At 42.1% G+C, this 14,028-nt stretch overlaps 1 protein-coding gene across 16 annotated transcripts in view; it reads right to left on the bottom strand.

The window, feature by feature from the left end:
• LOC119161607 (F-box only protein 7) overlaps positions 1-14,028 on the bottom strand; it is an 84,007-nt gene that overhangs the window by 16,323 nt on the left and 53,656 nt on the right. For 13 of the 16 annotated variants that reach the window (XR_012887266.1, XR_005108488.2, XM_075878917.1 and 10 more), the window contains 3 exons: positions 13,454-13,506; positions 13,211-13,337; positions 13,085-13,125 (listed from right to left, as the gene is read on the bottom strand). Coding sequence is in view for 14 of the 16 variants with exons in the window: in XM_075878917.1 (XP_075735032.1) it covers positions 13,085-13,125; positions 13,211-13,337; positions 13,454-13,506 (221 nt within the window). In the remaining 2 variants the exon portion in view is untranslated. The remainder of the gene's footprint in view (positions 1-13,084; positions 13,126-13,210; positions 13,338-13,453; positions 13,507-14,028) is intronic. The other 3 variants (XM_037414159.2, XM_037414160.2, XM_037414161.2) reach the window with 1 other exon arrangement.

The raw sequence follows: 14,028 nt of genomic DNA on the forward strand, positions 1-14,028 counted from the left end.
CACCAGCATCACCCGTCATTTAAGGGGAGATGCGGGTCGAAAAACAAGAGTTTTTTTTCAAAATTACCGATTTTTTATTTTCACCTGTTTTGATAAGATTAGTATCTCTACTGTTATGAAAAAAATATATATATACAGGTCGAGACTCAACTGGAAATGCTTAAAATTGCACCTAAAGAGCACAAGGTGCCTGTTTAAAGGTCCAAAATGTGCAGTCTTCGAGCACCTTGCCGCCGATAATGTGCCCTCGCTCGCCATTGTTGATCATTGTTGATCGCATGAGTCGAAGAGTCGAGCCTCACTCTTCTAATAACAACAGTTTCTCTCGATGATGCAGGGCAAGAAATAATAAAAAGAAGCACGCTTCTGCGCATTTTTCGAGCACCGCGACTGGCTTTTCACGTGGTATGTATCGGGGACCGCCATTGGCCGCTGCGCCTGTATGTGCTGTGAAACCTATTTGCGGGGTCCATGTCTTGTTTAGCAGCGCAGCTGAACAATACTTTTCTCGTGTAATTATCTCCGTTATGAATGAAAAAAGGAAATGCTCGCAAGTGAAAGCCGTTGTGCAGCGCACTCTGTAGGAATAGGCTATGAGCCGCAGATCCGACTTGCGGCAGTTAATTAGTTGGCCTGCAAAACCCAATGCCTCAAAAGTCATTCGCACCCGTCAGCCGGAAAGTTCGTGATGCGGCAATGGATGGCGTCAGCGCCCATTTTGCGAGATCGAAAGAGCTCGCAGTGAGAGAACCTAGCAGGGACGACATTGCCATTATGTACGATGGTATGTGGCACAAACATGGCCGCAAAATGGCATGACACTAGACTGAGTTTGGATTTCGCAGTCCGGTCGAACTTCTTCCTAACTTGCAGTTGGCAGAAAGCTCTGCCAGATGGAGCGGAAATTGGGCAAGCGTTTCATGGTCCTGTCTGTGAGCGAAATGTCTATGAGGAGTCGGCTTGAAGAAGACGAGAGGGACAAACTCATGGTGCTGGCGTACTTTAGTCGCAGTGGCCACTACAAGAAGGATTGTTCTTTTTGGTGTGCAAATTTCATCAGATTTACTGATATCTTTCATCAGTAAAAACTCAATAATAACTTTGAAACTCGTTTTTCTAAAAACGCAAGTTTTGCCATTTTTTCCAATGTGTCCCTCCTTTTTCGAGCACTTCTAGTGCTCTGATCTGCATGAAATCTTGCTCACATTTTTTTCAAAGTATGACAAATGCGATTATCTAGTTTAAATTCCAATATTTTATTGTACAACAAAAAATTGTATGTAAACCTTTACTAGGGTAGGTGAAATATGAACTTTTTACGTCTATTATTTTTAACGCGTATTACATATTTTGTATGTGCTTCCTAATTAGTTATTTGCATTCTACACTTTATTTGAAACATTATGAACTATAAATAGTAAAAAATTACAGAGGTTTAGGAATGAAAAGAGGGGGGGGGGGGGCAAAAGGGTTAAGGTTTTCAATTTGTCATGTTACAGAGCTAAAAGTGTGCAACTTGCAAGAAAACTAATTATATATTTGAAATCAGCATAAAAAGTTCCATAAACTTTTCAAGTTTCATTGCTCTAGGGTGAATATTAAAAAAAAAGTGTCTTCGAGAAGCATTACAAAAATCATGAGAACTGACCATATCCAGTTTACATGTACGCAGCAAGGGTCTGCTCGATTCACCAAAGCCTATCTCAACCAGTTCATGATGATGAACTAAATATTCAGAAAATATGCAGCTCGAGTTCAGTGGTACAAGCACAGCATGACACCAGAAATCAATGACGAGGTATTGGCATTACTTTCACACACAGCACAGGCCTTACTTTCGTTAGCTTAAGGGGGGACGTGGCCACTGAAATGATAAATTTGGTGAAAATGCTTGATTGTTTCAATTTATTTTTGTTTGCAAATCATCAAACTCTGGGTCATGGTGCAATATTAAAACAAAATAAGTAGCAGAAGTTGAGAAAAAGCACTAAGAAAGTGTGCTGTCATCAAAAACTAAGAAAAAATTGAGCATCAGAATATGGAAATCTTGGCGCTTTCCCACTGCACAAGATAGCCACAAACCTTCATTATTCCAATGAAATATAAAATCGGCTAAGACCAGTTTGTTCAGAGTTCCACTTCCTTAGCTCTAAGCTTCATTTTATTTGAACTGTTCTCTCTACTTTCACTTTTTCAGTTGTTCAGTTACTCCCAGTCATCCGTGTGCCATTTCACAACAAGCAAAGACAAAATCATTTTGTTCTTCGCACTTATATATCCTGAAACATTGGTGAGTGCAGTAAAGCTGTCCATATTTGTGTGTACTTCATAGACTTTTTCACCTGACTTTTTTGTAAACGTTTTGAGACAATATGCACAGGACACTTTTAAAAAATTTTGTGAGCTCATTTGAATGTTAAAAAATAAACCAATATCTTTGCAGCACAGAATGGGCGCTTATGAATGTGCTCATGCAAAAAACTTCCCCAACTGGTGCTTAGGGTAATTAAGTGTTATCATTGAGAGCCCAAGAAGTCTTTTAGCTCAAAAACTGCAATAGCTTAAAAATGATTTCAGTTTTGATATCAGCAGAACATTTCACCTCTGAACACAAAATTTCATCTATTTATCATTATAAATAACAAAAACAATATTCACTGCCATGTAGTCCCTTTTATTGTATGCCGTTCGCGTGGCTTTGACAAGTGGAAAACTGCACATACACACCCCATGTTGCACAGAAATAGTAGACACACGTACATTGCTACGCATGAATTCTCTGTTGTCTTCTGTACTGCTAGTGTACATGCACACATCCACATAGAGCTGGCATCATTAGCAGATATGGTGCAGGGAAATCATGAATTGGTAATGTGATTCTATTGTACCTTTTAAAATGAATGGCATGGTTTAGAGGATGCCATGGCTGCACTAATGAAATAAATAGACAGGTGCAGCAGTGGTTCAGATGGTGCAGTTGAGTAATATGCAGAATAACCATTCAAATTTTTTTGACCACCATGCTAGTTCAGCGCCAAATAAAAGATGACTGGCTGATAATAGCTCTCGTGCTGGCTACTCGTTGCTGCTGGCAGGAATATTTTGGTGTAAAATCAAAGCGTCCGTGACAAAAGTTTTTTAGACGTTTTAAAAAGTATACATTGTTTTAATAAATGAGCAGGCAATGATATTCATAATACTATTCATTTTGAAAACAAAGAGGCCTGGAGAGCAATTTTCTACACTCTCAGTGGTAGAACAGAATGCAATGCCACAAGATGAGATGAAGCGAACAGCCCATAGGCAAAGATGAAGCACTCTGGAAGAATGCATCACATTTTTATAATCTGCTATGGGACCATGAAATGAATACATAAATGTTTTCAATGCATGAAGAAATATAATATTATTACAACTAAGTATCAATACTTGAGGACTTTGTTTTTCAGAACTTGAAACTGAAGGGCGCAATGACTCCAACAATTCAATGTCGGTTAAAGCCTTTTGGGGACAAAATGGTGTCGCAATTTCATGCGACGCTTGCCGGTGCTGATGACCATTTTCACAATCTGTCAGCTTGTACAGTGTACCAATACATTGCAGTGTAGTGTGGGTTTGAATTGAGCCGGACACAAAGTAGGCTAATTCACCCCTTCAGCTGGAGCACTTACTTAGACCATTCTGTATCCATTCTATTCCACAGAAAGGTACATTTTGGGCATTTCTGTCCATTACGGGCCCATTCTTTGCCTAGCAGACGATAAAATGATTGACAGCACCTACTTTCAGACGTTCGCTTCTATGAAACTTTTATGAAGACGTAGAATCGGCAATGAGTAAGGTAAAAACACAGTATACTGTACTGATGGGAGACTTCAATGCTTAAAAGTAGGGAAGAAGCAGGCTGGAGACCAGGCAGTAGGAGATTATGGCATCGGCACTAGAAATGCCAGAGAGGAGCTACTAGCAGAATTTGCAGAACGCAATAATTTACGGATTTTGAATGCCTTCTACCGAAAGTGAGGGAACCATAAGTGGACATGGAGGAGCCCTAATGGCCAAAATAAAATAAAATAGACTTTATACTGAATGCACACCCAGGCATCGTGCGAGATGTGGAAGTGCTTGGCAAGGTACGATGCAGTGACCACAGAATAGTACAGCCTCGAATTCGACTAGACTTGAAGAAGGAACGACAGAAACTGATACAAAAAAGCCAATCAATGAGCTAGCCCTGAGAGGGAAAGTACAGGAATTCAGAGTCTCGCTTTACAACAGGTACCTAACTCTCATCAAGAAAAAGTGCTTTGTGTACTCCCCGGTGACCGACAGCGTTTGTGAGCTGCATACAAATGCGCAGAACTCATCAAAAGCTTCGTCCTCCGCTACGCATGCCGACGAAGATACGCTCTTATCCTAACAAAGTTCACCCCTCGGCTACTTATCGTAACTACTCAGTTTTATATTCTAACGTACGAAGTGTTCTTAACAAACGGGATGCATTACCTTCAATTTTTGATGACTGCGCCGCCGATGTTGTAGTGTTAACGGAAACCTGGCTTACCCCTAACATTCAAGTGTAGAGCTGTTCGATTGCGAAAATAATTATACCATTTACAGATGTGATAGAGAAGAATCGCCAGGAGGTGGTGTACTTATAGCCGTAGCTGATTATATAGTTTCTAGCCATATAGTAATAGCATCACCTTTAGAATTTGTCTGTGTTTCCCTCCATGTCAACTATCAAAATGTCATATTTTGTGGCTGTTACCGCCCTCCGAGTGCGACGCCAGAGTTTTGCGAGCAACTGCATGATGCTTTGAATGATATTGTCAAAAGGCACCCGCATACACCTGTTTTTATTCTAGGCGATTTTAACTACCCGAAAATAAACTGGTCACTTCCTTCCTGTTCATTAAGCTCACTTTCAGCCGACAGTTTACATTTCGTGGAACTGTGCGAAGACTTTAACCTTACCCAACTCGTAACGCAACCAACAAGAATGGGCCCCAATTCATCAAATGTTCTTGATCTGATTCTCACCACTGTACCTGACCTTGTCCATTCTATTTCATATATCCCAGGCATAAGTGACCATTGTTTCGTGCACTTCAATCTAACAGGTTCTTTAAGGCGTCGGTCAAACAATTGCAAAACAATAAGAGACTACTCACGCGGCGATTATGACTCAATCAACAGTGAACTCGAATCAAATTTTGAGAGCTTTGCTGATGGCTTCTTTGATCGCAGCGTTCAACAAAACTGGAACTTGTTCAAAATGAAAGTTGAATCTTTAATCACGCGATACATTCCCACATACGTTATCAAGGGTCGCCAACGCCCCCCTTGGTTCTCAACTGACTTAAAAAAATTGCGGAATAAAAAGAAACGGTTGTTCCGTCAGGCAAAGCAGACTAATTCGTTAGCCCGTTGGCACGTGTACAAATCTGTCCTTTCCGAATACAGAGCAGCTATCAAGGAAGCCAAGCGCGTTTTTCTTAATGATACCCTTCCTTCAATTCTTGTAACCAACCCTTCTAAGTTTTGGAAAACTGTTAAACCTAGGGAAAAGATAAACATTTCGCTTACGAACTCAGATGGGCAGCCAGTTCGCTGTGAAGAGTGTTGCATTGCATTAAATGATTTTTTTGTTACTTCTTTTTCAAGTTGTTCTGCTTCTGCGTTGCCGCAAATGCCTAGTCGTGATTTTTTACCCATGTATCCTGTTACCGTTGATGCCGTTGGAGTGCAAAATTTAATTCACAAGCTTAAGTTATCCTCTTCTTGTGGCGTAGATGAAATCAACTCAAAGTTTCTAAAAAACACTGCATTGTATTCATCAATTTACTTGTCCTTAATCTTTTCGCAATCTATTCAGACCTCCACTTTGCCGCTTGACTGGAAGGTGGGGAAGGTGGTCCCTCTGCACAAATCTGGTAACACACAGTCTCCTCTCAATTACAGACCAATTTCCCTAACCAGTGTTCCCTGTAAAATGTTAGAACATATAATTTACTCCAACCTTGTCTCATTCCTAGAATCAAATTCTTTTTTTACTCCCTACCAGCACGGATTCCGAAAAAGTTACTCATGTGAAACCCAACTTCTTTATTTTACTAATGACATAGGATCGGCTTTAGATCGCGGCTCACTTGTGCATTGCATTTTTCTTGACTTTCAAAAAGCTTTCGATAAAGTACCTCACCAATTACTCCTCCTGAAAATTAGTGCCTTAAACATTGACCCGAACATTCTTAAATGGATTGAATGCTTTCTGACTAATCGCACTCAGTTTGTAACAACTAATGGCTATAACTCACCTCTTTCTAAAGTAACATCCGGCGTACCCCAAGGTTCCGTATTAGGCCCTTTACTCTTTCTTATATATATTAATGATCTCCCAGACAGCATTAACTCCGCTATAAGGTTATTTGCAGATGATTGTGTAATTTACCGCGAAATAAACAATGAATATGATAACCAATTTCTACAGTCAGACCTTGACACTGTCTCAACCTGGTGCAATAAATGGCTTATGACTCTCAACTCTAACAAATCTAAATGCGTGTCAATAACCTGGCGATCTATTTCTCCCCCCTGTACCTACAGAATTAACGCCGTTCCCCTCCAGCATGTCTCTTCATATAAGTACCTCGGCGTTTACATTACCAACAATCTATCTTGGCACACGCATGTTACCTACATCTGTAATAACGCTAACCGAACGCTAGGATACTTACGCCGCAACTTTTCTCGCGCTCCGCTGTCCCTCAAAATTCTATTATACCGATCACTAATTCGCCCAAAGCTTGAGTACGCGTCCGCTATATGGGATCCCGTGCAGCAAAATTTAATTAACGCGTTAGAATCTGTTCAGAACCGCTCAGTTCGGTTCATTTGTTCTAATTATTCCCGTACTGCTAGCATATCAGAAATGAAATCTAACCTTGACCTACCCAATTTAACTGTCCGGAGGAAACTGGCGCGACTGCATTTTTTTCATAAGATATTTTTTCACAATCCATTAATGAAGCGAGACCTCATTTCACAACCGTCATACCACTCATCGCGCATTGATCATCAGCATAAGGTTGCCATTCCGTTTTGCCGCACCAAATTCTTTTCAGCAGCCTTCTTACCGAAAACAGCCGCCGATTGGAACCACCTTCCCTCTTCCGTTGTATCAATAACAGACCCTTTGTTATTCAAGACTGCAATTTCTCAGCAATGCTTGTAACTATACGCAGTTTCCATTATCTATCTTTGTTTTGTATGTGCTTGAATTCTTATACATTTTTAGTTGACTTATGTTGCCTTCCTGATTTGCGCATCTGATACTTGTTTCTTTATTTTGTCTTTTTTTCTTGTGTGTTATATATGTTGTACCCACCCCCTCTGTAATGCCCTACGGGCCCTGAGGGTATTCTAATAAATAAATAAATAAATAAAACCAGTCTTAACGTTGATGCAATGAATAATAATCTGAAGAGTATCATTATGGAGTGTACAGTCGAAGTTGAAGGTATGGTAATTAGACAATACACAGGCAAGCTGTCCCAGGAAACAAAGAATGTTATTAAGAAGCGTCAAAGCATGAAAGCCTCAAGTACAACAGACAAAATAGAGTTGGTATAGCTTTCGTAGTTGATTAATAAGTGTAAGGTATCCGATGTAAAAAGGTATAACATGAAGAGAATTGAACACGCTCCGAAGAACGGATGAAGCGTCAGAGCAGTGAAGAGAAAACTTCGGATAGGCAAAAATCGAATGTATGCGCTAAAAGACAAAGGCAAAATAACTACCAATATGGATAGGATTGCCAAATTAGCGGAGGTGTTAGATCTGTACAGTAGCTGGGACAACCTCGACCTTAATATAAAAACTAGCAGAAGCCCAGATGACACCCCACCAGTAAGAAGTCAGAAAAGCCTTGGAGAGCATGTAAAGAGGCAAAGCTGCTGGTGAGGATCAGGTAACATCAGATCTGCTGAAAGATGGAGGACAGATTGGGTTGGAAAAACTAGCGACCCTGTTTACAAGGTGTCTCCTCCAATTCAAAAAAATAAAAGTTTATCCAATCCAATCCAATCCTGATGGGAAGAGTACCAGAATCTTGGAAGAATGCTAACATCATCCTAATACATAAGAAAGGAGATGACAAGGACTTACAGGAATTACAGGCTGATCAGCTTGCTCTCTGTAGTATACAAGCTATCTACAAAGGTAATTGCTCACAGAGTTAAGAAAACATTAGAATTCAATCAACCAAAGGAATAAGCAGGATTTCGAACAGGCTACTCAACAATCGACCACAGTCATACTATTAATCAGGTAATAGAGAAATGCTCAGAATATAGCCAACCACTATATATAGCCTTCATTGATTACGAGAAGGAGTTTGATTCAGAAGAAATATCAGCAGTCATGCAGACACTGCGAAATCAGGGCGTCGACGAAGCATATATAAACATCCTGGAAGAAATCTACAGGGGATCAACTGCCACCATAGTGCTTCACAAAGAAAGCAACAGATACCAATCAAGAAGGGTGTAAGGCAGGGGTATACAATCTCCCGAAAGCTATTTACCATGTGCTTACTGGATGTTTTCAGAGGCCTAGAATGGGAACGGACAGGTATAGGAGTTAATAGAGAGTACCTTAGTAACCTGCGCTTCGCCGATGACACTGCATTGCTGAGTAACTCAGGGGACGAATTACAACTCATGATTATGGAGTCAGACAAGGAGAGCAGAAAAGTAGGTTTTAAAATTAATCTGCAGAAAACGAAAGTAACGTACAACAACCTCGGAAGAGAGCAGCGCTTCGAGATAGGTAATGATGCACTTCAAGATGTAAAAGACTATGTCTACTTAGGACAGGTAATAACCGCAAAGCCGAACCATGAGATTGAACTAGAAGAATAAGAATGGGGTGGAGCACATTTGGCAAGCACTCTCAAATCATGACAGGTAGATTGCCACTATCCCTTAAGACGAAGGTATATAACAGCTGCATCTTGCTGGTACTTAGCTACGGAGCAGAAACCTGGAGACTTACAAAAAGGGTTCAGCTTAAATTGAGGACGACGCAGCGAGCAATGGAAAGGAATTGATTGATTGATTTGTGGGGTTTAACGTCCCAAAACCACCATATGATTATGAGAGACGCCGTAGTGGAGGGCTCCGGAAATTTCGACCACCTGTGGTTCTTTAACGTGCACCCAAATCTGAGCACACGGGCCTACAACATTTCCGCCTCCATTAGAAATGCAGCTGCCGCAGCTGGGATTCGAACCCGCGACCTGCGGGTCAGCAGCCGAGTACCTTAGCCACTAGACCACCGCGGCGGGGCCAATGGAAAGGAAAATGGTAGGTCTAACCTTAAGAGACAAGAAGAGAGTAGAGTGGATTGGAACAAACCGGGGTTAAGGATATCATAGTTGAATACAAGAAGAGGAAATGGAAATGGGCCGGGCATGTAGCACGTAGACAGGATAACCGCTGGTCATCAAGGGTAACTAAGTGGATTCCTAGAGAAGGCAAGTGGGTTAGGGGGAGACAGAAGGTTACGTGGGCAGATGAGATTAAGAAGTTTGCGGGCATAAATTGGCAGCAGCGAGCACAGGAGGAACATGGGAGAGGCCTTTGTCCTGCAGTGGACGTAGTCAGGCTTGTAATAATGATGATGATGGCTCTCAGAAGTTTGCAGTTCTCGCGTCTCACCATCAAACGAGCCTTGACCACTTCATTGGGCCGCGATAGAACATTTTATTGCAGAACGTGTACAAGATTGCGCCCCTGCTGTGAATAATGAAAGCATTTTACAGGGCTGTTCAGAAAATGTTGCAGGTTTTTGACCATGCTTGCAATGGTGGTTGTATAAATATGGCTTTAAGAACTCAAAATAAAATCCCAATAGACTTAGCTTTATATTACAGCCTCCCTGAACCTGCTTATTGAAGTTATATAAGGTTTTATGAGATGATTATGAGCGACACCGTAGTGGAGGACGCTGGAAATTTTGACCAGCTGGGGTTTTTTAACGTGCACCTAAATCTAAGTACACGGGCTAAAAGTATTTTTGTCTTCATCGAACATGCGGCCGCTGCCACAGGGATTTGCTCCTGTGACCTGCAGGTGAGCAGTCGAGCACCATAACCACCAGACCACCGCGGAAAGTTTTGCATAATGAAAGGCACCTGTATAACAACAATAAAAGCATGTGCAGGCACCTCACTTCAAGTAACCACACATATTGAGCAAAGTGGGATGCTTGACTCTTTGAGTTTTTAGATATTCTTGGGTAACCTCTGTGGACAACTAAATGCACGTATGTTATTTAACAAACACATTCCTGCCACAGTTAGAAGGGCCAGAGTAGGGGCTAGTTGGTTGTACATAGTTGACACTCACAACGCGCTAGAATTGAACACTAAAAGACACACTGTAGCACAAGTAGGACACACAGGAGCATAAACTAACAACTGCTTATTCAATGGAAATTTGGCAAACATATATAGGGTGAAAGGAAAGAGAAAAGGGGGCAATGTGCAGGTTAACACTCTTTCTTTTCTTTTTCCCTTTCACCCTATACATGTTTGTGATATTTTCATCGAATAAACAGTTGTTAGTTTGCACTCGAGTGTGTCCTACTTGTGCTACAGTGTGTCTTTCAGTGTTCGATTCTAGCGCATCGCGAGTGTCAATCTTGCCACAGGTTCTTGCTGAGTAATAAAGCCAAAATCATTAAATATTGGCTAAAAAGTTACTTGAGGTCTTAATAACTTCAGGGATGTATGTAAAACATGGACATTCTGAATATCTATGCCGATTTACACCTTGTGCAAAATCCTTTCAAGTGTACTCATTTTGGGCACACCTCCTTTAACATAACCAATATAATAATCCTCATACATCCATAATATATGAAGCTATCTTGTTTGTTTTCTCCTAGCACAACAAATACCGTATTTACTCGCATAATCGGCGCACTCGCATAATAGGCGCACCCCTAGTTTGGTCGCGGAAAATTCGATTTTTGTTAATTCCGCGCATAATAGGCGCACCCCGAACTTGGCTGTGATCAGAAACGATTCTACCCCCCAGTGGTACAGTTGGAACGCGGTCCCCGTACCCTGAAGAAAAAAAGAAGGCAAATCGACGAGCAAATAAAAAAAATTCGAAGTGCAACGACCTAACCAACGTGTTTGTCGAAATAAAACTTGAAAAAAAAAGCGTCCATGAGCGAAAAAAAAACGGCTGTTCCATCAATTACTGATACCCCCCAAATCGCCGCGCTTTTTGGAGGTCACGTGTACAACGCCAGGGGCTCGATCGCCATCACCACCATCAGAGAAAAAGAAAAACGCCATTTTGCAAGCGGTGTGCGTATGTTGTGGTCGTGTATTGAACTTTGGTTCTACCATGGGGAAGTACGCGAGCTACACGGCTGGGTTTAAACTGAAGGCAGTGCAGTACGCGCTGGAGCACGGCAACCGGGCTGCAAGCAGGCATTTCGGCGTTGGAGAAACCAGTATTCGGTACTGGAGGGACCAAGAAGAAAAACTTTAGGCGACGAAGAAGACACGACGGGCTTTCCGCGGTGCCAAGACCGGCAGGTATCCGAACGTCGAAGAGCAACTGGTCCGGCATATACGGGAGCTACGACAAGACGGCTGTGCTGTGTCATTGGATATTGTGCAGACTGAGGCGCGCAGAATAGCCCGAGCGCAGGGCATCGAAGCGAAAGAGTTCAAAGCCAGCTTTGGATGGACAACTCGTTTCATGCAGCGCCATGGCCTCGCACTGCGAAGGCGGACCACCTTGTGCCAGCGCTTGCCCGCAGCATATGAGGACAAAGTAGTGGACTTCCACAGTTTTGTTATAAAGCTCCGACAGCAGAAAGACTTCATCTTGTCCCAGATCGGCAACGCTGATCAGACCCCCCTTTGCTTTGATATGCCGTGGAACACGACAGTGGAGGAGAAAGGTGCACGGAGCGTCATCGTCAGAACGTCTGGCACTGATAAACAACGATGCACCGTAATGCTGGCGGTGACAGCGGATAGGCGTAAGCTACCGCCTTACGTTATTTTTAAACGTAAGACGCTCCCAAAGGCAAAATTCCCTCAAGGCATCTACGTCAGAGTCCAGGAAAAAGGCTGGATGAGCGCGGAACTCATGGTGGATTGGGTGAAAACAGTCTGGGGTCGGCGGCCGGGTGGTCTGTTGTTGCCGTCCATGCTTGTCCTGGACAGTTTTCATGGGCACCTAGTAGACCGCGAGATGAGCTAAAGGAGCTGCGCACATATCTGGCAGTGATTCCGGGCAGCCTCACATCAATACTGCAGCCTTTGGACGTGTCCTTGAATAAACCTTTCAAGGACAATGTTCGAAGGCTGTACACCACCTGGATGGCTGGAGGACAACATCAGCTGACTCCAGGTGGTAAGATTAAGAGGCCGCCTGTGGAAATGCTGTGCGCTTGGATCGTGGAAGTGTGACAGGCGATCTCCGACGAAGTCGTCAGGAAAAGCTTCAAGAAGACGGGTATCTCGAACGCACTGGATGCGAGTGAGGATGACATGTTGTGGGATGCGGATGATTCGGACACCGAAAACGAGTCCCCGCTCGGCGAGGATGAATGTGCGATCTCCGACTCGGACTCCGAATAGGGAAAAGGAGGAACAGCTAGGACTTTAGTGTAAATAAATTTTACGTGTGTGTGTGCAGTTGATGGCTCTCGCTTGTTCATTAAAAGGTACTTAGGTATGTTTGTTTTATGCTGAATTAATTGGTAAACGATAAAGTCGCCTTTTACTTGACAAGTGTGCAGATTTAAAGCGCGAGAACCGAGTTGAAAAAATTTTCGAAAATTTTACCCCGCATAATTGGCGCACCTCTAACTTCGAGCCGGATTTTCTGAAAAAAAAGTGCGCCTATTATGCGAGTAAATATGGTATAATGAATCAAACCCTTCCAACTGGAGCACGTGGGTAATAAATGCATTTTTAGTACCACATACAAAGCACCTTCTATTAAGCACCAATTTGCAGCTAATTCAGTTTATTTACTTGCCAACATACCTCTCTCCAGTTGGAAACATTGTCAGTAGGCGACACTTCCACTGCAAATAAAGTCAAGCACAATCCTTAGGCGACAGTGCCAAAAAAACATTTTTTTTTTTCACGAAGAGGAAGAAAAGAACATACCAGAGGGAAAGTTCTTTAAAAACAGCTTTCGCCAAAGCACAGGATTAGATGCCAGTTCAAATAAATCTGTGTTTACTCCAGAAGCAGCCAGCAAGTCTCGCACATTCAGGTAACCCAAAATAAGAAGCTAATGAGAAAGAGAAACAGTGCACATTCAATCAAAATGAGGCCCAGAAAATCTATCAATGCAACGAGAAACAAAGAAAGAAAACACTAAACTGCTTATAAATTGCTGCCACATACCTGGATCTCAGAGCTCAAAGTCATGAATCCAAAAGTGGGAGCAACATTCGTGACTGCAAACAATGAAGGTCACACAAGTTACTTTCCAGGTATCCACAACATGAAAAAACTAAATTTATGACCATTCATATGTAAGCAATTAGTGCAGACTGTAAAAACCACATTATTTGTGTATAACTTCATCTAGAGACACAAATTAGAACCTAGACTGCCAGCACTACATTTCGGATGTTTTATACCGTTCTTATGTTAACTCATGTAATATCCAGTTATTATTGTTATTATTATTATTATTATTACTACTACTACTATTATTACATTACAGGGTGCAGCTCTAATACAAGTTGAGCACATGATGGTTTATATTTGTGGTTTGTGCGGTTCGAGCCAGCTCACCAGTGACGATGGCTGCTGTATTGCTTCAAAACAGATGGGCACTTTCAGGAATCGCCGATAAATAGCGTTTATTATTTCAATGGGATTCAGTCACTGCCACGGCATTTTCTGTGGGACAGCAGTGCAGTGCATTTAGCGAGTCACTGAGCTTACAATGCTGAACTAAAGAGGCTTTGTTA

Source organism: Rhipicephalus microplus, chromosome X (genome assembly GCF_043290135.1).
Source record: "Rhipicephalus microplus isolate Deutch F79 chromosome X, USDA_Rmic, whole genome shotgun sequence".
Classification (NCBI taxonomy): Eukaryota; Metazoa; Arthropoda; class Arachnida; order Ixodida; family Ixodidae; genus Rhipicephalus; species Rhipicephalus microplus.